This window comes from Furipterus horrens, unplaced genomic scaffold, assembly GCF_987537825.1.
Source record: "Furipterus horrens unplaced genomic scaffold, mFurHor1.1.pri manual_scaffold_1, whole genome shotgun sequence".
Lineage (NCBI taxonomy): Eukaryota > Metazoa > Chordata > Mammalia > Chiroptera > Furipteridae > Furipterus > Furipterus horrens.
Genome location: NW_028327171.1, coordinates 200,164,658 through 200,183,855, shown reverse-complemented (window position 1 = coordinate 200,183,855; position 19,198 = coordinate 200,164,658). Strand labels below are relative to the sequence as shown.

At 36.7% G+C, this 19,198-nt stretch overlaps 1 protein-coding gene across 1 annotated transcript in view; it reads right to left on the bottom strand.

Moving 5' to 3' along the window:
• SPAG16 (sperm associated antigen 16) overlaps nucleotides 1-19,198 on the bottom strand; it is a 743,404-nt gene that overhangs the window by 706,713 nt on the left and 17,493 nt on the right. The window contains exons 4-5 of the mRNA XM_090288280.1: nucleotides 13,843-13,961; nucleotides 6,927-7,064 (exon numbers count right to left, since the gene is read on the bottom strand). Coding sequence (XP_090144406.1) covers nucleotides 6,927-7,064; nucleotides 13,843-13,961 — 257 coding nt within the window. The remainder of the gene's footprint in view (nucleotides 1-6,926; nucleotides 7,065-13,842; nucleotides 13,962-19,198) is intronic.

Sequence of the window (19,198 nt, the reverse complement as noted above, 5' to 3'; positions counted from 1 at the left end):
CCATTTCAGGAAACCAGCGTATCAAAATCTACAATTAAAGTATAAAATATTAAGATACTTATATTTTTATCGTAATATAAAAACGCTGTCCCCAAAACTCCATGTTTCCATATATGAATGTGATTTAATAGTGTGCTATAAAAAATTATTTTAAGTGGATGCCCAGTAAAATGATTTTATTAGCTGAATAGTTTTAACCAAGTATATGGGAGTAATGACTTAATAATAGGTTTATTGAGTTATTTTGGTATAATAATTTGGCAAAAGGAAGCATATAAACATGTTCTTGTTTACTTGCACTAATCAAAGCAAGCCTTCATTTTTTTCACAAGTGGAAATTTGAATCAATGTATTTTTTGATAACATTATATGATAACCAATTATTTCATTGTCTTGAATTTGTTATAAATGTATTAGCTTAACTCATTAAAATTAATATTAGAATAATTTTTGAATAGGAAAAATTGAATTCACCCAGGCTAGAAGAAAATTTTCATATAATCTTAACCAAAAAAGAAAGGAGTATACCCATGTCGAGAAAAAATACTGTCTTAATTTAACAAGCAATTACCTAAACACTAGAGCATAACATTTTATGGGCCTCATTATTATCTTTATTTCCACAGTATTTGTTTCTGAAAGTCATTACATTAAATGGGTCTTTGGAAAAGCTGGGTACCCTTTGACCTTTTAGAGAAGTGAATTTTGTAAGTGCAGTTAGGGTCCCTTAGTAAAGCACTTATTTTTTCCTTAAAATTAATTGCAATTTAATTATAATTTCTTTATGCTTATGTTTTCTGGGATAATGTTTTTAAAAAGTACTTCATTATTTTAAAGGTACATTTTAATATTTTAATTAACAGTCCCATTCAGTATCATTTTCTGCCAAATCTGACCTCTCAATAAAACTTTTCTGGTCTGCATCGTACTTCATTAACATAACAGCCCAGCAAAGGAAGACAGTACTATAAATGGGGCAAGACTTAACTTTATAGAAAGTTATTTAAATCCCTACCATGAAGGGGAAATGATCCCTTCTCCAAAGGAATTCCATGAAAGGGGTAAAGTTATCAACTAAATACTCTAAAAATTATTAAAAGCTTAATTGTTTAATTAAAGAGCCAAAATGTTAAAAGCACACATTCATTTATGCCCCTCCTATTTGTCAGGGACAGCTATAGATAGGTCCTGGGGATATGTTGAGCACAAGACACAGTCCCTATCCTGCCTGACATCATATATAAAAATTAAAGATATGCTATCAGCTGAAATAAACGTTCTAAATCTTTAAAGATTTTAGAAGAAAATATCACAAAATATCTCTGTGACTTGGGAAGGGCAATGGTAACTTAGACAAAATATCAAAAGCTATACTGTAGAAACATAAGAAAAATTTCTTCAAAATTGAACATCTCTGCTTATCCAACAACACCATTAAAAATTGAGGAGCCAAGAAATAAACTGTGAGGAAATACAATATTCTGAAAAAAAAATGTATCCAGAATATGTAAAGAGCTCTTACGACTCAACAAAACAAACAATACAATCCAAATAAAAATGGGAAAAAGATTTTCACAAAAGCAGGATAAATGAATAGCCAATAAGCATTCAAAAATGAGTTAAATATCATTAATTATCAGGACAATACATATTTAAACCACAATAGGCTGCCACTATATAACTGCTAAAATTAAAAAGACTAAAAACAGTGGTAACAATGAGAAGCAACTGGACTTCTACACTGTTGCTATTCAGTTGTAAAATGACCCAACTTTTATGCTGAAAAACAGACTGGCAGTTTTTTATACAGTTAAACATATACCCACCTTTTGAGCCAGAAATTCCACTCCTAACTTTGTAAACAATATAAAGAAAACATATTCCCACAAAAATACATGTACAGAAATGTTCATAAGAGTATTTTTCATAATAACCACAGCTGGAGACAAATCAATAGAAAAAGGGTTGACAAACTGGTATACACCAAAGAACAGAATAGTACACAGCAATAAAGGAGAACAAACTAGTGACAAACACAAAAATTATACATAAATCTTACAGACTTTATGTTGAGTATAAGATGCCAAACAGAAAGACTAAACATTCTGTGATTCTATTCATAAAGCTCTCAAACAGGCAAAACTCATATAAGGTGAAAAACAGCAAAGTGGTCACTGCTAGAGCAGGAAATGACTAAGAAGGCAGGCAAGGGAGATTTTGGAATAGATAAAAATATTTCATACATCAAGAGGGTCATGAAGTTACAAGACGTCATCTGTTCATCCAAATTATATAGCTATAACTTGTACATTTCAACTCATGCAGATTAACTTTAAAAAACACTCTATAAGTTAATATATTATTTGTGAGGTAGGGCATAGCTGAGGGTAGAAATCAAATCTTGGCAGAAAATCAATCTGTTGAAACTGTCTGATAGGCTCATGAGATTTATTACTCTATTTTTTTTTTTTTTTACTTTCTATATGCCTGTTAGTTTTTCAGAATTAAAAAGTTAATATAGGTTAACAAAGAAGTTGCTATGTACCTGCCTTCTGGAAGAAATCCCACCCTTGGTTGCTTATTCGAGTACTGCTGTTGACGCTAATAACAAGGTTGATAAAGATGATAATGATGCTAGTCTACCAACTTAACTTCTACTGTACATTAGATACTATGCTCATTATACTGTGATGGATAAGACCAGCACAATCTTTGCCTCTATCACTTTACAGAAGAATAGAGAAAAAAGAATAGAGAAATTGAATATAAAGTTGTATAACTGTAAACTGCAGTGACTGTTATGAAAAAAAGAAAGGTTTTGTAAGGCAGAATACTGATTTGGCACTTACCATGTGCCAGATATTGTGCTGAACACTTTAACATGATTCCCTCAAGGGCAGGTAATATCATCCCACTTGCATCTGAGGAAAGTGAGTGAAAATTATATTCTCACATCTAATATGTGGCAGGGCATCATGTATCATATCTGTGTTGCTCTATCCATAACACCTGGCCTGACATCAATATCTGTTCTGAACCAAAGTTGAGTGGGATTAGTACTGCAGTCTGAGAACAGCAGATGCTGGGACTTCACTGTCCCACAAGGAGCCTGACTTCACGATCACTGCGTCACACCTGGCTACATCAATCTTTAAGAAGGTTATGCAGGATATAATAAAGTTTTCCCTGTTTCCATCACATCCCTCCACCCAGTCTATTTTCCACACAAAAGCCAGTTCTTCAGAACTGTCCATTAACCTCACATTCCACTCAGAAGAAAAAAGAACAATTCTAAAAAAGGTGCTACCCCTCAGCCCGCGGGTCCAGGCTCTATGGTCTCCTTTGCTAGTCCCCGAACAAGCCAAGCTGTCCCCAGAATGAACTCTGTACTTCCTTTGTGCCTGGAATTCCCTTTTCCCAAGTTCACATGTGGTCTTCCCTCTTGGAGTCTTCAAATATCTGAAAGGACTTCTCTCCCCATATATCTCTGCTTCCTTTGCCCATGTTATTTCTCTTCACAACACTTAACCACCACCTGACACATGGTGTATCTGTCCACATCCACGTGCTCCCTTACTGGACAGTACAGCCTTCGAGTGTAAACAGTATGGCGGTGAGAAGAGAAAGAGCGGCCTGCGGACGGGGCAGAAGGAAAGGCCTGTGGACAGGGCAGAAGGAAAGGCAGGAGAGCATGCTGCCACGGAGCTGAGGGAGAGGGAGGGAAAACAGTGGAATGGGACGGGGGAAAGCCAGGCTACAGGATGGAAAAGTGCACGTGCAATGATGCTTTTAGGAGTAAACTATCACATTGAGAATACTTACAATATCTACCTTATGAGAATAAGACAGAAAACGCAAGTCAAGATAAGAAACAACATCAAACAGGTTCCTAATTAATAAAACTTGTAATAGTTTTTATGGGCCTCACACTGAGGTGAATATTGTCAACTACCAAATAAAACACGGTTTATAAAATTGTGTTAACTATGAAAGACTTTATCACTCTAATGATGCTTTCTAGTCTTTATTCAACAGACAATTCTTTACAAAAGCATGGCAAGTCACTTAAATTCTACACCTCTGGATTTAAAATAATAATTGATATAATTTCAAAATAGAAGCACAGTTATATGCTCCTTTTCCAAAAAAAGAATGTCAAACTACTACATATATCATTTCTCTCCAGTAACTAGTACATAATATACCTTTACTTTCCATGTAACTATAAATATTTTTAGTAATACATTTTCCCCTTAGAAACATATATAAGGGAAATTTCCAGAAAGTTATTTCCCAGATTTTTTATATCAAGGTATATTTGACAATTTGACATATAACAATATATTAGTTTCAGGTGTAAACATAATGATTTTATATATATACCATACACCAATTTTTTTATTTTAGAATATAATCTACATTTGTAGAAAAAAGCCTCTCTCCTTAAATTGACATTGTTTACAACAGAAAGACAATTTCATTTTTAATTATAACAATTCAAATGATATTTTAGAGTGAAATATTTTCCCTTTTCATTTATTACTTCATGCTTCATCACTGTTGAATTTTAAAAAACGTTAACAATGTGAGGACTTAAGAAATAATCTAGGGATGACAGCCTTTACAGATATTGATAATAATAGCTGCCATTTTCAAAGCACTTCATGATTTACACAGCTCTTTAATATAGATTCTCTCTTTTAATTATCACACCACTCCCTAGGAGTTAATAATATTATGTATAATTACTCCCAGTTTAACAATAGGAAAGCTGAGTTGATAAGTAACAGAATATTGGAAGCTAGGTATTTGAACTTGAAGTTCAGTACTCTTTAAAAGGCAACACTCCCCTAGATAAATATTAAGCTTATAGGTTTATGATCTCTCTGATTTTTCTAGTTATATCATTAAATGCTACCAGTATAATTAAGACAATAGGTAATAAACCTTGCTTTAAGAAATAGCCTTAATCCTAAAAAGTAAAACTTTAGGGTAAATTCCATAAAGGAAATCCCATGTTTATCACTGATTCCTACTGGAAAAATAACCTTACAAGTCAAATGTAAAAACGTGTGTGAGGAAACATTACAATTTGGGGCAAACTTGTGACATAACAGATACAGTTTAAGGATTTTCTTTACAAAATCCCATTCTCCATTTTCTGAGAATGTCTCCAAAAAATAAGGCTGCTGGATGCACTTCACCAAAATATACTGCGAAAAGACAATTGCTTAGTATTCATTCAATGATACACATATTAGGCAACCATCTTTCCTTCAAATCATCTATGTCAGGTAGATTAATGAAAATAAATATTTTCCTTTTCTAATTTGTTCAAGTTTAATTATACCAAATAAGATGGATTTGAGAAATTACCACGTCATTGAAACTAAAATTATATTTTAGTAAATATACAATATTTTATAAAATTTAGTAATCTAATATTTTAGCAAACATAAACAAGGGATAGATTTAATTTGAGTGGTTGTCTGTTTTAATCATGGTTTCTTTTAACATTACATTTATAATTATATGGCTAATAGTGTATATGGTGTTGATTATAATTATTAAATATAAATAACTAATAATCAACAATAATTGGGGCAAAACTCATTTCACAAAGAGGCTCTATTCAAAAGAAAATGAGCTAACTCAAGCAATAATTCAAAAGATTCAGGAATTGGAACAGTATGCCAGGCAGCACTCTGAAAAATTTGCTGTGTCAAATTCCCAGTGCTTCCATTAGGTGTCTATACAAAATCATAGTGAGTGTCAGGGCCAACAGCGCAAATCACTTCTGAGAAATGGAACTGAGAATAGGCAGAATGCTGGTTCTAGTAACATATTATTCTGCGGATCATCATACACTTCTATCTAAAATGTAAAATGCCAACAAATAAAAATAAAATATAAAATGCCAAATAATACATCCACAGAGAATATGAAATTCATATAACTTGCAAAAACATTTCTATAAGTGTATATATAACTGAATAAATGACTCTACAAATTGTCTTTTACTCACCACCACCTGTTAAAAATAGGAGCTTATTTTAAATGTTTCTCTCAGTATGCAATACAAAGCCTTATTTCATTAAGGTAAACTTTTTTTATAAAGATCTTAAAAATATTATGTTCCTTTATGATATTTTTGTTTACCTATTTTTTTGCTTTAATATGATTCTTTAACAAAGAATGCCCTTCTTTAAATATGTTTAATAAAAATTAATGAACAAACCTTGAACTATCTTTACTCAATATATAAGCACTGATTTTCCATCTAACATTGTCTTAAACTAGTAGATTCACACAGTTCAACACATTTACATGTTAGGCTTTGTCAGAATAATGCTGTTTATCTAAATTTATTCACCCAAAACGGCATGTCTTCCATTAATTTTAGAAAAGAAAAAGAAAGATGTGGAGAAATTCGGCTTTTGTTAAGTTTCTCCTCTATGTATGAAGTCATGCTAGACAATTCCTAAATAACAGTTTCCTTTGGGGAATTTTCAAATACGAAAATTTTTCTACCAGAAATACACTAGCTTCATTGTTCCTCTCTGCGTTCTATTTTATTATTATTTTAGAAGTTAGCTTACTCTCACAGGGGAAGATTTGACAAACCATGAAAAGATTATCAAAATACATACACAATTGAAAGTTATGTAACAAATTAACCACCTCCTACACAACCCCCTGAATTCCACTCTAGTTGATGGGCTGCAATTGTGAATGTCCTGGTCATATGACCAATTACTTTGTTAGTGAAGTCTTTCACATTCTTTCCAACTAGAACTTAAATATAATTCAGTTCTCCAGAATTAAATCTCTGGTACATTAACCACCATCCACATATTAGCCTCATTTAACTCTTTGCTTTTATTTAGCCCAAAATAAAGAAAAAAGTCAATTAAAAACTAACATACTCAGCTGCCTGTTTGTACTGCTTCAAGTCTCTTTTCAAATTTTTGTTTTCACTTTCTAAAAGCATATTCTGGGTATACACATCTGGGACATTCCCAACACCGCTGACTTCAGTTACTCCCCTCTGTATTAATTCATACCTAGAAGAAAATAAAAGAAAAAGCTTTATGTTGTTTCTTCCTCCTAATTTGCTTAATTTATGTACAATTTAAACACTTAAGGCTTAGGAAGTGTTTATAGAAATTAGTTTGCAATAGTATTTGTATAAATTAAAATGTCAACATTAAGTTGTTTAAAAAATAATTAATGAATTGTTAGGTACTGATATCATTATGGTGCATAAAATGTACGTGAACATCTCCTATATTTCATGCTCTAATCTAGACACTGGTGAAATTAACAAAATGTTCATGTGTCTAGCTAATGGAGTCTATGGAGTTTCCATTCTAGTGTGGATGGTGATATGTTCTGTATGAAGTAAAATAAATCAGGGTAAGAGAAACAGAGTGCCCAGCAGGAAGCCAGAGAGAGGAATGTGATTTCACTCTGAATCGGACTGAAGACACAGGCAGGCTTTGAGAGATAAGTGACACTGATCAGAGTTATGTTTTAAAAAGATTTGTCTGGCATCTGTCTAAAGAAACTAACTCTAGAGGAGCAGGAATAGAATCAGAGACTAGTTTGGAGGCTGCTGAGATAGTCCAGGAGAGAATGGTGCCATGAACAAAGCTGGCAGCAGAAGAAATTATGAATAATGGGTCCCTTCTGGATATACTTATGAAGGTGGAGCCAACAGGACTTTATTATAGATCAGCTGTCAGGTATGGATTAAAAAGAGAAGTCAAGAATGACTCCAGGGTTTTGGGATGAGCAACAGACAGCCATTTACTAAGTTGGGGACAAATGCAGTAGAAATTGGGTAGTTAAAGAAATCAAGGAATTGTTCTTATTCATGTCAATTGCCATATATAAAGAGAGAAATGAAGAGTCCTAGGACTGTTTTAGGAATAAGGAGAAAATACTATTAAAGAGAGACTAAAAAAAGAGAGGAAGCAGTGAGGTAATAGATTATATAGTTGTATCTCAGGGACCAAGGGAATAAAGTGTTGTAAGAAAGAAGAAATGAATGCCAGTGGCAAATGCTGCACGGAGGGTTGGCAAGGTGAAGTCACTGAAAAAAAGTTTCAGGAGAGTCATGGAGAAGAAAGTGGAACTAGGGATATCAGAGAGTTGAGAGGGGTACGTGGTGACAAACTTTTCCTAGGAGACATACTATCAAGCAGAGCCAGGAAATCAAGATGAACCTAGAAAAGGAGATGGAGTTCAGGGTAATTTTTGATTTCTTCTTTCTTTTAATATATGACATATTATTGCACATCTGTACGCTTATGAGAATGATCTAGCAGAAAAAGGAAAAGTTTACAGTGCAGGCTAGAAAGAGACAACTGCATGAGCAACGTCCTTGAGCAGCCAGAGGAACTGGGATCCGACAGGGAAGAGGAGGAGCGGCCTCGGATGACAGCATATATGGCGCAGCCCCCGTGAAAGGTCCAAGGGGACACCCGGGGACGGGGGCAGCAGGTTGGTAGAGAGGGAGGCAAGAGTTGTGGCACTTCCATTTTATCAGTGAAATAAGAAGGAACATCAGAGAATCACTTGTAGATTTGTAAAGAGTTACAATTTGAGTCATTACATGTAAAAATTTAGGAAGCTGAATATAATTAATCAGGGCATTAAAAACATTTCAAGTAACAAAGTTATTAATAAACAAATCTCTACAAAGCTTGCTATGGATGAGCTAAACATTATTTGTTAAATGTTTAATTATTCGTATTTTCATATTATACATCTTTATTTTTATTACACATTAATAGTCATATGTTTCTATGTTATGCACATTATCTGAAATTTTTCTTAAATGAAGAGAAACCCTGCAGAGTATTCAGAAGGTTGAGATAATTGAATCAATATTAAGCAATACTTGCCACAATTTCTAAAACAGCAAATAGATAATCATTTAATCATAAATTCACTATCTTATCCATATCTGAAATGTGATTTATATTTATCTCAGAAGAAAAGGCATATGGATTGCTAGAAGAACTGGACCATAAAGTTTTTCTGAGCATAAAATTGGTTTTCAGCAACTTGCTTTATTTAATGCAAAAAAAAATTACTATAACAATTATTTCAATAAGAAAAACAGTGATATAGAGTCTTTCTCTGAATTATATACTATGCAAATAAATTAATATGTGGTAAAATAAGTAACAATCAAACATAACTAAATATATTACAACATATATATCTTAGAATATTCAAAAGTCACTTACCAAGCAAAAATTATGTCATCCATGTAAAAATACCAAACCTGACTTTAAACTCACAAAAACTATTATAATACTATCAGGGAATTGGAAATTTTATTATACAAACGCTGGAAATATATTTCTCAGTAAAATCTGTACTTTCCTACATAGGATTTTTTGGTTTTGTCTCAGGTGTATCTGTGTTTGTATTTTAAAGAAATATCCTGGTCTTTATTTCTTCCTCCTTAGTCACTTACCCTTAAAATAAGGCTGAAATTGTTCATACGGGGGGGAAAGATTGTCATGTAAGTATTAGGAACTGAAAATAAAATACTACCACTAGAGCTGCCAATGAATGTCAGTAAATTTACATTGATGTTTTTCATATTCACCAAAAGGCCCATAAACTAATTACAGTGATATTGGAAAAAATACATATATTTCATGGAGAAAATACATAGGCTTCCGTAAGATGTGTGTATATACCAGAAGAGTTTAACATCCACTGCCATGAATGATGACTAATCTGACAGACTTACACTGAACATATAAATAGTGCAATGAGAGTAAGCATTATTTTTCCTTCATGACGGCACTTAAGACATAGCATATAAAGCCAGAAAAACAGTCATCTAGATAAGAAGCATCAAATAAGAATCTTTCCTCCATGTTTACAGAGAGAATTAGGGAAAGATTTCACCAGTGAGGACAAAAATTCCCTTAACCGCTGCCCAAACTGACGCTGTTGGCATCCCTAGCACCACTGTGACATCACTGTAGACACACAGAGTCCTTCACAAGGAACACACAGAACAGCTGAAAAAATTTAGTACTGGTCCCATGATTCTTCAAGCCAATATGGAAAACAAGTACAAATCTGGACTCTAAATCAAAATATTCCTTTACTGGCATTTTTTCAAGATTCCCTGTCCAATTCCACAGTTCAGCATGGTGGTTAGGAGAGGAGTTGAGTGCCACTTACTGGCTGTGACTGGCTGCCACATATCAAGATTTCCTAACCTCTCTGAGCACATTTCCTCATCTATATAATGGAGATGTGATAGCGGCTTCCTGCTGTATATAGTTGTTGGGAGAAGTAAATGAGATAAAGCATGAGAACATGCTAAACTAAGGAAAATGACACAAAGTGCATTCCTGAGTGCTTCATCTTCTTAACTATTTTTAAATCTTTCATATTTAATGAACATTATATTATTTTTGGTTTCAAAAGGTACGTTAAATATTCACTTACAAGCCTGCCTCCTTGAAAACACAGTACATAAATAAATCTGTGCATATATATTTATAGAGCTAAAACTTAACATAGTGTAGCACAGTAAAAGCATGATAGAATAGTCACATTTCTGTGTTCAATGTAATCCTGGTGGAGAAAAAAAATTATTACAACATGACACAGAACCAGAAGCCAAATCCTAATCAACTGAAAAAGCAGCAATAGGTTTAAATGATGAAGAAACAAAAGCAAGTTTCATAGCCCTCAGTAAGAGACAGAGATGTTCACACAGCAACACACATATGTCCCACACGTACCGGGCAACATAAGGTGTAATTTTAGTTCTAGGCTCTGGCTTTAAACCTAACCATTCCCAGAAAGTTTCAACTATACTGCCCACATTTGAGTAATTATATAAATTATGCCACATTTTATCAGCTAAAAGCAGCAATATTTATCCTTTTAGAAAATCACAGGACTGTGCTACTACAAAATTTATAATTTCTTCTCTAATTAATAAAAATTAAATGAGCAATAAAATATCATAAATAATTGTACTATTACCTGTGATGACATTTTTATTACAACCCAACCTTCAGCAAATGCCAAACTGGAGATAACGAAGAATTAAATAGGAAGTGAGAGTAAAGAAAGAAAGACAATAAAAAAGACCTTGTTTTCAAAACACTTGACTGTAAATGGAAGAAGAGTTCGAGAGAATGGGAGGTGTAATGAGAGGGAAAGGCAAAGAAGAGCAAGAAAGTATGTTTCGGGTGAGTGAGTTTTGACTGGGTTAACAGCCAGCAAACTGGTGCAGTGGAGTCAGGGGCTGATTAACATATGCTCAGGTAAGGGTGCTTCAGGTGCACTAACATATTTTGTCCATTGTAACCCCCTCTTTATTTTTGCCTCCAGGGAAATTATCAAGGTCCACATAGTACTTCTAAAGAGACATACTATATGTTACATATACACACACATATACATACAACCTTTTTTTTGGAAACAGCCAGGGACAAAAAAAGCTTTTGTGGCCATATGGTCTCGGCTGTGACTAATTAACTTTGCTGTTACAGTGTGAAGGCGGCCACGGGCAATAACAGCAACAACAACAACAAAGGCCACAGCTCTGCTCCAATAAAACTGTATTTACAAAAACAAAAGGCCCAAGGGTCTTAGCTTGTTGACCTCAGATTTAAAGGATTTACTTCAATTACTGTTTTAGGACTGAAAGGACGCAAGTCAAATTTCAGTATTCGTGCTTTTTGGTTTGGGATTTTTTGTTTGTTTGTTTTACAACCTGCCAGTGGAAATACCTTGTTTTGTTACTCTTCGTAAGATGAAAGAATTCTCAGCAATGACATGTTTTTTCACCATAATAAAAATGATAAAAGTAATACATTTAATATACCATTGATTCTATTATGCAGAATACATAAAGGCATCTGATCAGAGTCAAAATGTTTGATGTGAATAAAAATATCCAATACAGTGTAATCTCAGTACAAACAATTTGTAATCTTGTTACAAAGTGGCCACTGGGGAAAAGGATAAAATTACTTGAACCACAGTATTACTAAACCCATATATTAAGATATTTTATACAAATTTTACTTTATGAATGTAATATTATGCTAAGTGGTATGCTTACTTACTATTCTAAACTTCCTACCGCAATTGTAATTTCCTAAAATTTCATCTCAATTCAAATTGCTAAATGTGAAAAGAATGTGACAAGTGTCTAATTGTTAAGAGTGCACTGGTTCCACGTTTCTACAAGGGAATCATTGAACACTTTACATCGGCCAAGCATGTAAGTGTTACATGTCCTAATACATACAGTATTCCCTCTCTATATTGTGGTTCACTTATCGCGGCCTCACTGTATCACGGGATTTTTTTAAATATCATATTTAATTATTGCCGATTTTTCACTATATTGAGGGATTTTGTGGTACTGTATATGTATGTTGTTAAAGCTACATATGCTTAAGAGTGTAGAATATGTTTAAGAACATAAGTAGTGTTTATTAAAGTGTGGAAAAGGTTAATAATGGAATGGGAAAGGTTAATCTGGGACTGGGAACGTCTATAAGTGTGTGGGAAGGGTTTATAAAGCCTTAAAATATATATAAACACTAAAATAAATTTAAGGTTCCTACTGCAATAAGTGAGGGAATACTGTATTACCAGAAGAAGAAAAGAAAAATGAACCACATTAATCTTTCATTTCATTAGTACTGCAAATTAATCATCTATCTACTTTTACAAAAATGTATTTATAATGCACTTGTAAATATTTTAGGGACATTTTCATAAAAATCATTTACACAATTTCCAGATTTAATAGGAACAGTATTATTTCACTGCCATTAAACTTTCTCTTTTTCCTAAAGTATATTAATAAAAATGGTTCTCTTCTTTTAATGTATTAACATTAGATATGCAATTTAAAATGTTAAAACTGATCTCTTCCATGTGCATGGTCCAAGTAGCTGAGAACCAAAACAAAGCAAAAGATAAAAATTACACCTTAGGTAAATTAGTAAAACTTACAAATTGCCCCTATATTAAAATTAGGACTATCAAAAAAATTATAAACATCTTTATATATAATTCCCTCTTTCTATAATATGCAATGGCTTTTAAAGACTGAACATCTTTTCTTATCTAATTATTTAATAATATTTCATTAAAGAATGTTAGGACTCTGAAAACATGCCTGGCGACATTACTGCTGTAGCAAAAGAACAAACACACTGTACATACTAAAGTTTATAACCAATAAGTTACTAAAGTTTTCAGTTATAACAAGAAAATCTTTAGGTATCATCTGAAAATGTTTCCACTTACTTCTACTCCTACACGAAGGAAAATTTATAGAAAAAGAGAATCAATCATTTGTGTGCGTAGAGAAGGGCAAGCCATTACACTACAAGTAAAAGAAGCAAAGTAGTAGTCTTAGGGTTTCCTAATGCAGGAAATAATACCATTGCCAATTATGCAGAAGATATTAGGGAAAGCATTTTACAAAGTAGCTTTGTATTATATAACTCCAGAATATGTTCCATTTTCTTTATTTTTGAAAGTCACCTAATTTTGAATATTTCAGAAAGGTGTTTAATATAAATTTATTTGAAACTAATATCCTGTTTATGTGCATTTGTGTATTTACATGGGTGTGTTTGGGTGTGTGTGTCTGGGTGTGTGTGCGTATGTGTGCTATGGTTTCAGTAGTGGGGATGGGAAAGGTTTCCACCTATTTCATTCATTTTGCATAAATTGAGTGACTTCAGTCTTTTAAAAGGTTTAAAAGTATACATGTTAAATACTGTTAGCATTTCTAAAGAACTATTTATCTACATTACTGTTTACCATTCAGATTGAAAGCAATCAAGGGTTCTGGTCATTCCCATTTTGATCAGGAAATTGCAGAGGAAGTCTTCTATTACTTCAGGTACTACATGCTCTGAAGGAAGGACTGTTTTCTGTTCCTGAAATTTAAATGTGCAATTAATTATTTTTGATAATGGCATTGATTCATTCACTCATCTGTTCATTTTTTCAACTATTTTCGTTGGGATGGATGATAATTGAAGGATAATCACTTGGGATAAAGCAGTGATAAAAACAGACAAGACTCAGTCCTCATAGCTAAAAACCAAATGGATGGAGACAGAAAATGAATTAACTACTTTAAAAATACATAGTATGGAAAATGGTACTAAGTGTCTACATTCAAAAAGCAGAGGAATAAAACTAGGAAGAGCCAAGTGTAGGACAAAAATGTGTGTGGAGTCTGGCTACACTGTATGTGGCCTGATGAAGGAAGATTTCATTGATAAAGCAGCATCTGAGCAGAAATCTAGAAAAGAGGGTCTAGATAGAGCATTAGCAAGTACAAAGTCCCTAAGGCAAGAGTGTAATTGGATTGTCTGGAGACAAATAAGGTCAGCTTGCCCTTCCAATATCGCAAAATACATTTTTAAAAAAGTGATCTACGGACCTTTAAGTGAATTATCATTATAAAAATAAACAGTGTATAATGATTTTGATGCCTTGATTTTTATTATAGACGTAAGAAGAAGAAATCATGTGCAATGGAAGAGGCTTACACTATTATTTCATACTGAAGGTAAATAAGTCTATCAACTAAAGGAGAGGTCAGCTAACTGTTCTTGGAAATAAAGTTAATTAGGACAAAACCACTCCTATTTGTTTATATATTGTCTATGGCTGCTGTTGCTCTGATAGAGCTGAGTAGCTGCAACAGAGACCTAACCTATGGCCCTCAATTAGAAACACAGTGATATTTCAGCAAGTGAAAGATAAAATTAAGACAGCCATACAAACTGCTATATCACATAATGCAGTGTATAAAATAAATCAAATAATGGGTAGATTCTTAGAAAATATCAATGGCTTCATTGTCTTTAGCCTGCATTCATTTTCTTCTCATTCACAGAAACTTAATTTAACTGCCAGTCACCTGGATAGACAGACCTAGTTTCACACACAGAAACTCAGTGTGGACTTCTTCCTATTTCTCCTCCCTACACTGATAATGGTTATATACCAGGTAACACAGAATGCACAGAAATACCATCAGGAAAAAGAATCTCTGTTGCCTTAAAAAGTTCTTTTCAAAAGTACTATACACAATTTGATGCTGATGTGAATTACTTGCAAGTGCTATCACATTCAAAGTGGTGGAGAGTTGAAGCAAATTTGGGGATTACAGAAAATTCATAAAATGACTAGGAGTTTTAAATATGTTTTTAAACTTGAGCAGAGTAACTTAGAATCCCTTTTCTAAAGTTATTTCTAAAAGATATTATATAGCAATATTGATTTTATTCAAGACCCTACATAAAACATCATAAGAAATGCCAGTGGAAGATTATACAGAATTGTTAGGTGAGGGCCTAATACATCTGGATGCAACTATCCATTATACAATAATAAATAGTACCTTGGAATTTGGGGTCCGTAAATCTGAATGTGGTATTTCATAGGATTAGATGGATCCCAGTTGAAGGAATCAGGATCACAAGAGGAAAAACCAGAGAGAATGTACCTGCGTTAATTTCTTAAGATGCCTGTGGGCTGCTGACTGTCTGTATGTTAGTATGTATGGTTGAGACATACCAGGCAGGTTCCTGCCGACTTAAACAAATGTTTCCTTTCTTCTCTCTTTCCTAAATACATCTGATACACATACTAACAATTCTGTATAATCTTCCACTGTACTTTGATCTCAATTATACATTTACACAATTCTCCTATGGCTTTTTAACTAATTTAATGATGATGTTAATAACCCCAAAATGAGCACAAAAAGAGCAAGCACTCTAGTACCTGGCAAACATACTTCACTTTGAAGATTGCTGAATTATAAAAATACATTCCATCTACATGTGACCCAGAAATCTGTTGGTGACAGAGGTGACTCTAGCACATGGCTTAGTTTTATCTATTAAAAGTTATAAATTTGAATTCCTCTAAGTAGAAAGGTTTCTAGATAATTAACAAGGGCAACAATGGAGAGCTGCTGGGTAAAATGATAAAGGAGAAAAGAATTTCACTTTTCTTGAGTAGGTGAATAAAGGCTTTGTTAGGGAGACTCTTAGGTTGGAGTTTAGAGAGAGTATAAGGAGACTAAATGGTAATGGAAAAAAAACAGCTTTCAGAAACAATAAATAAATAAATAAATAAATAAGAAGCTCAGTGGATACAAAAGGATGAAAGAAAATTCAAGGCAAAAAAAACATATATCGTCGGCAGCCGTCCGTCTCGAGAGACGATGGCGTAGCTTCTTGAGAGTCTATCTGCACCGCCGAGAATGGCTGTGCAGTCCGATTCGGGAGTGACAATCCCTGCCACACTTGGTACAGGTGAAGGCAGATGGCCGTTGTTGCTGCTGCTGACGCTGCTTCCGCCTCGATCTTTTCTGGACCGCCTCCTCGTTGCGCGCAGCCTCCGCGCGTGACGTACCTTGCCTGACCGCGAGCCTCCAGGCTAGGCGGTCGTCTGCTTGAACTTCCCATGTGTTGAGATTGATGGAGCATTGTGTCATGTCCTTTTTGCAGATGTCTTTGAACCGCAGTTTTGGGCGCCCTGTCATCCTCTTGCCTTCTGCTAGCTCGCCGTAGAGGAGGTCTTTGGGGATACGGCCTGCATCCATTCTTTTGACATGGCCGAGCCACCTGAGGCGTCTCTCGCTAAGAACTGCATGCAAACTGCTCATATTGGCTCGCTTCAGCACCTCGGTGTTGGGGACCTTATCCTGCCAGGCGACATGCAGGACGCGTCGCAGGCACCTCATGTGGAAGCTGTTGAGTTTCCTTTCGTGCCTTGCGTAGGTGGTCCACGTCTCGCTGCCATAGAGGAGAGTGCTGAGTACGCAGGCTTGGTAGATGCGCAGTCTGGTTTTCTCAGTGAGGCTGGAATTGTTCCACGCTCGCCGGTTCAGTCTGGCCATAACTGTGGCTGCCCTGGCGATTCTCCGGTTGACCTCCAAGTCGACTGACAGAGAGCTCGAGATGGTGGACCCGAGGTAAGTGAAGTCGTTGACAACCTCCAGGGTGTATCCGTCGATGGTGATGCATGGGGGAGTCCCCGTGCCTTGAGCCATAACATTCGTCTTCGTCAGGCTGATGGCTAGTCCGAACTCCTTGCATGCGTGGGAAAGGCAAGTGACTAGCTGCTGGAGTCCCTCTTCGGAGTGTGATGTCAAAGCTGCGTCGTCGGCGAAGAGCATCTCACGGATGAGCACCTCTTTGACTTTGGTCTTGGCTCGTAGACGGGCCAGGTTGTAGAGCTTGCCATCGGATCTGGTGTGAATGAAGACACCCTCGCTGCAGTCCTTAAAGGCGTATTGGAGGAGCATGGAGAAGAAGATTCCGAACAGCGTAGGCGCGAGGACGCAGCCCTGCTTTACTCCGCTGCTGACTGGGAAGGCCTCAGAGGTTGCGCCGTTGTAGGACACCGTGCTGTGCATGTTGTCGTGAAAGGACATGACCACAGCAAGCAGATGTGGTGGACAGCCAATCTTCCGTAGCAAGCTGAAGAGACCGCTTCGACTGACCAGATCAAACGCCTTCGTGAGGTCAATAAAGGCGAGGTAGAGTGGTTTATGCTGCTCGTGACACTTCTCCTGCAGCTGGCGTAGGGAGAAGATCATGTCCACTGTTGATCGGCCAGCTCTGAAGCCACACTGGGACTCTGGGTAGACGCGGGAAGCAAGGGTCTGCAGGCGGGCAAGAGCGACCCCGGCGAATACTTTGCCGATGACGCTGAGGAGAGAGATGCCCCGGTAGTTGTTGCAGTCGCTGCGGTCTCCTTTGTTCTTGTACATGGTGATAATGTTGGCGTCTCTCATATCCTGGGGGATGTAACCCTCCTTCCAGCAGCGACAGAGTAGATGGTGGAGCGGCTGTAGCAGGACTGGTTTCCCGCTCTTTAGGATTTCTGGAGGGATTCCGTCGCTTCCTGGTGCTTTCCCGCAAGCGAGGCGGTCGATGGCTTTGCTGAGCTCTGCCGCAGTAGGTGGGGTGTCTAGCTCCTCCATGACTGGTAGGTCTGGGATGGCGTTAAGAGCAGTGTCTGTTACGGTGTTCTTCGTTGCGTACAGCTCGAGGTAGTGCTCGGTCCACCGCCGCATTTGCTGTTCCTGGTCAGTGATGACCTCACCTGTCTTGGACTTAAGGGGGGCGATCTTGGAGGGGATTGGGCCTGTTGCCTTCTTGATACCCTCATACATTCCTCGTGCGTTGCCTATATCGGCGGCTTCCTGAATGCTTCTGCACAGGTTTAGCCAATAGGTGTTGGCACAGTGGCGGGCGGTCTTCTGGACTTTGTTCCTGGCAGCCCATAGAGCTTGAAGTGTACTGGGAGTGGGCGTGACCTTGTAAGCCAGTAGGGCCTTCCTCTTAGCCTCGATCACAGGTTCCATTTCTTCCCAGTGAGCCTCGTACCAGTCAGCGTTCTTCCGCTCTTTCTTCCCATAAGCAATAATGGCGGAGTTGTATATGGCGTCGCGGAGACGTGGCCAATTGGATTCGATAATGTCATCTGCCGCCACTCCCTCGCCGAGTGCATCTTCCATCTTGTTGATGAATTGCTGGGTCTTAACTGGGTTGCTGGCACAACTGGTGTTGATGCGTGGGCGACCCTTCATCTTGGAGTGGTGCAACCTCTTCGGCATTATGCGCACCTTGCTTACCACGAGGGCATGGTCCGTGTCGCAGTCTGCACTGTGGTAGCTGCGGGTGAGGAGGGTGCTGCCAATATCCGTTCTTCTGGTGATGAGGAGGTCAAGCTGGTGCCAATGGCGGGAGCGGGGGTGCCTCCATGACACCTGGTGGATCTCTTTGCACTTGAAGAATGTGTTTGTCACGCACAGGCCGTGGTGACACAAAAGCTCAAGCAGTCGCTGACCATTCTCATTGATCTTTCCTCTCCCAAAGTTTCCAAGGCAGGTGGGCCAGGCCATGTGGTCGGCTCCTACTCTTGCGTTGAAGTCTCCAAGGAGATAAGAGAGCGTTACTTCTGGGAATCTTGGATAACGCTTCGTCCAGTGCATGGTAGAACTGTTCTTTCTCTTCGGTGGTGGCGCAGAGGGTTGGGGCATACGCGCTAAGAATGCTGACTGGGCCGAAAGTTGTTGACAATCGGAGGGTAAGTAATCTCTCTGTGCCTCCTGTGGGTGGCTCTATGGAGTTAACAAGCG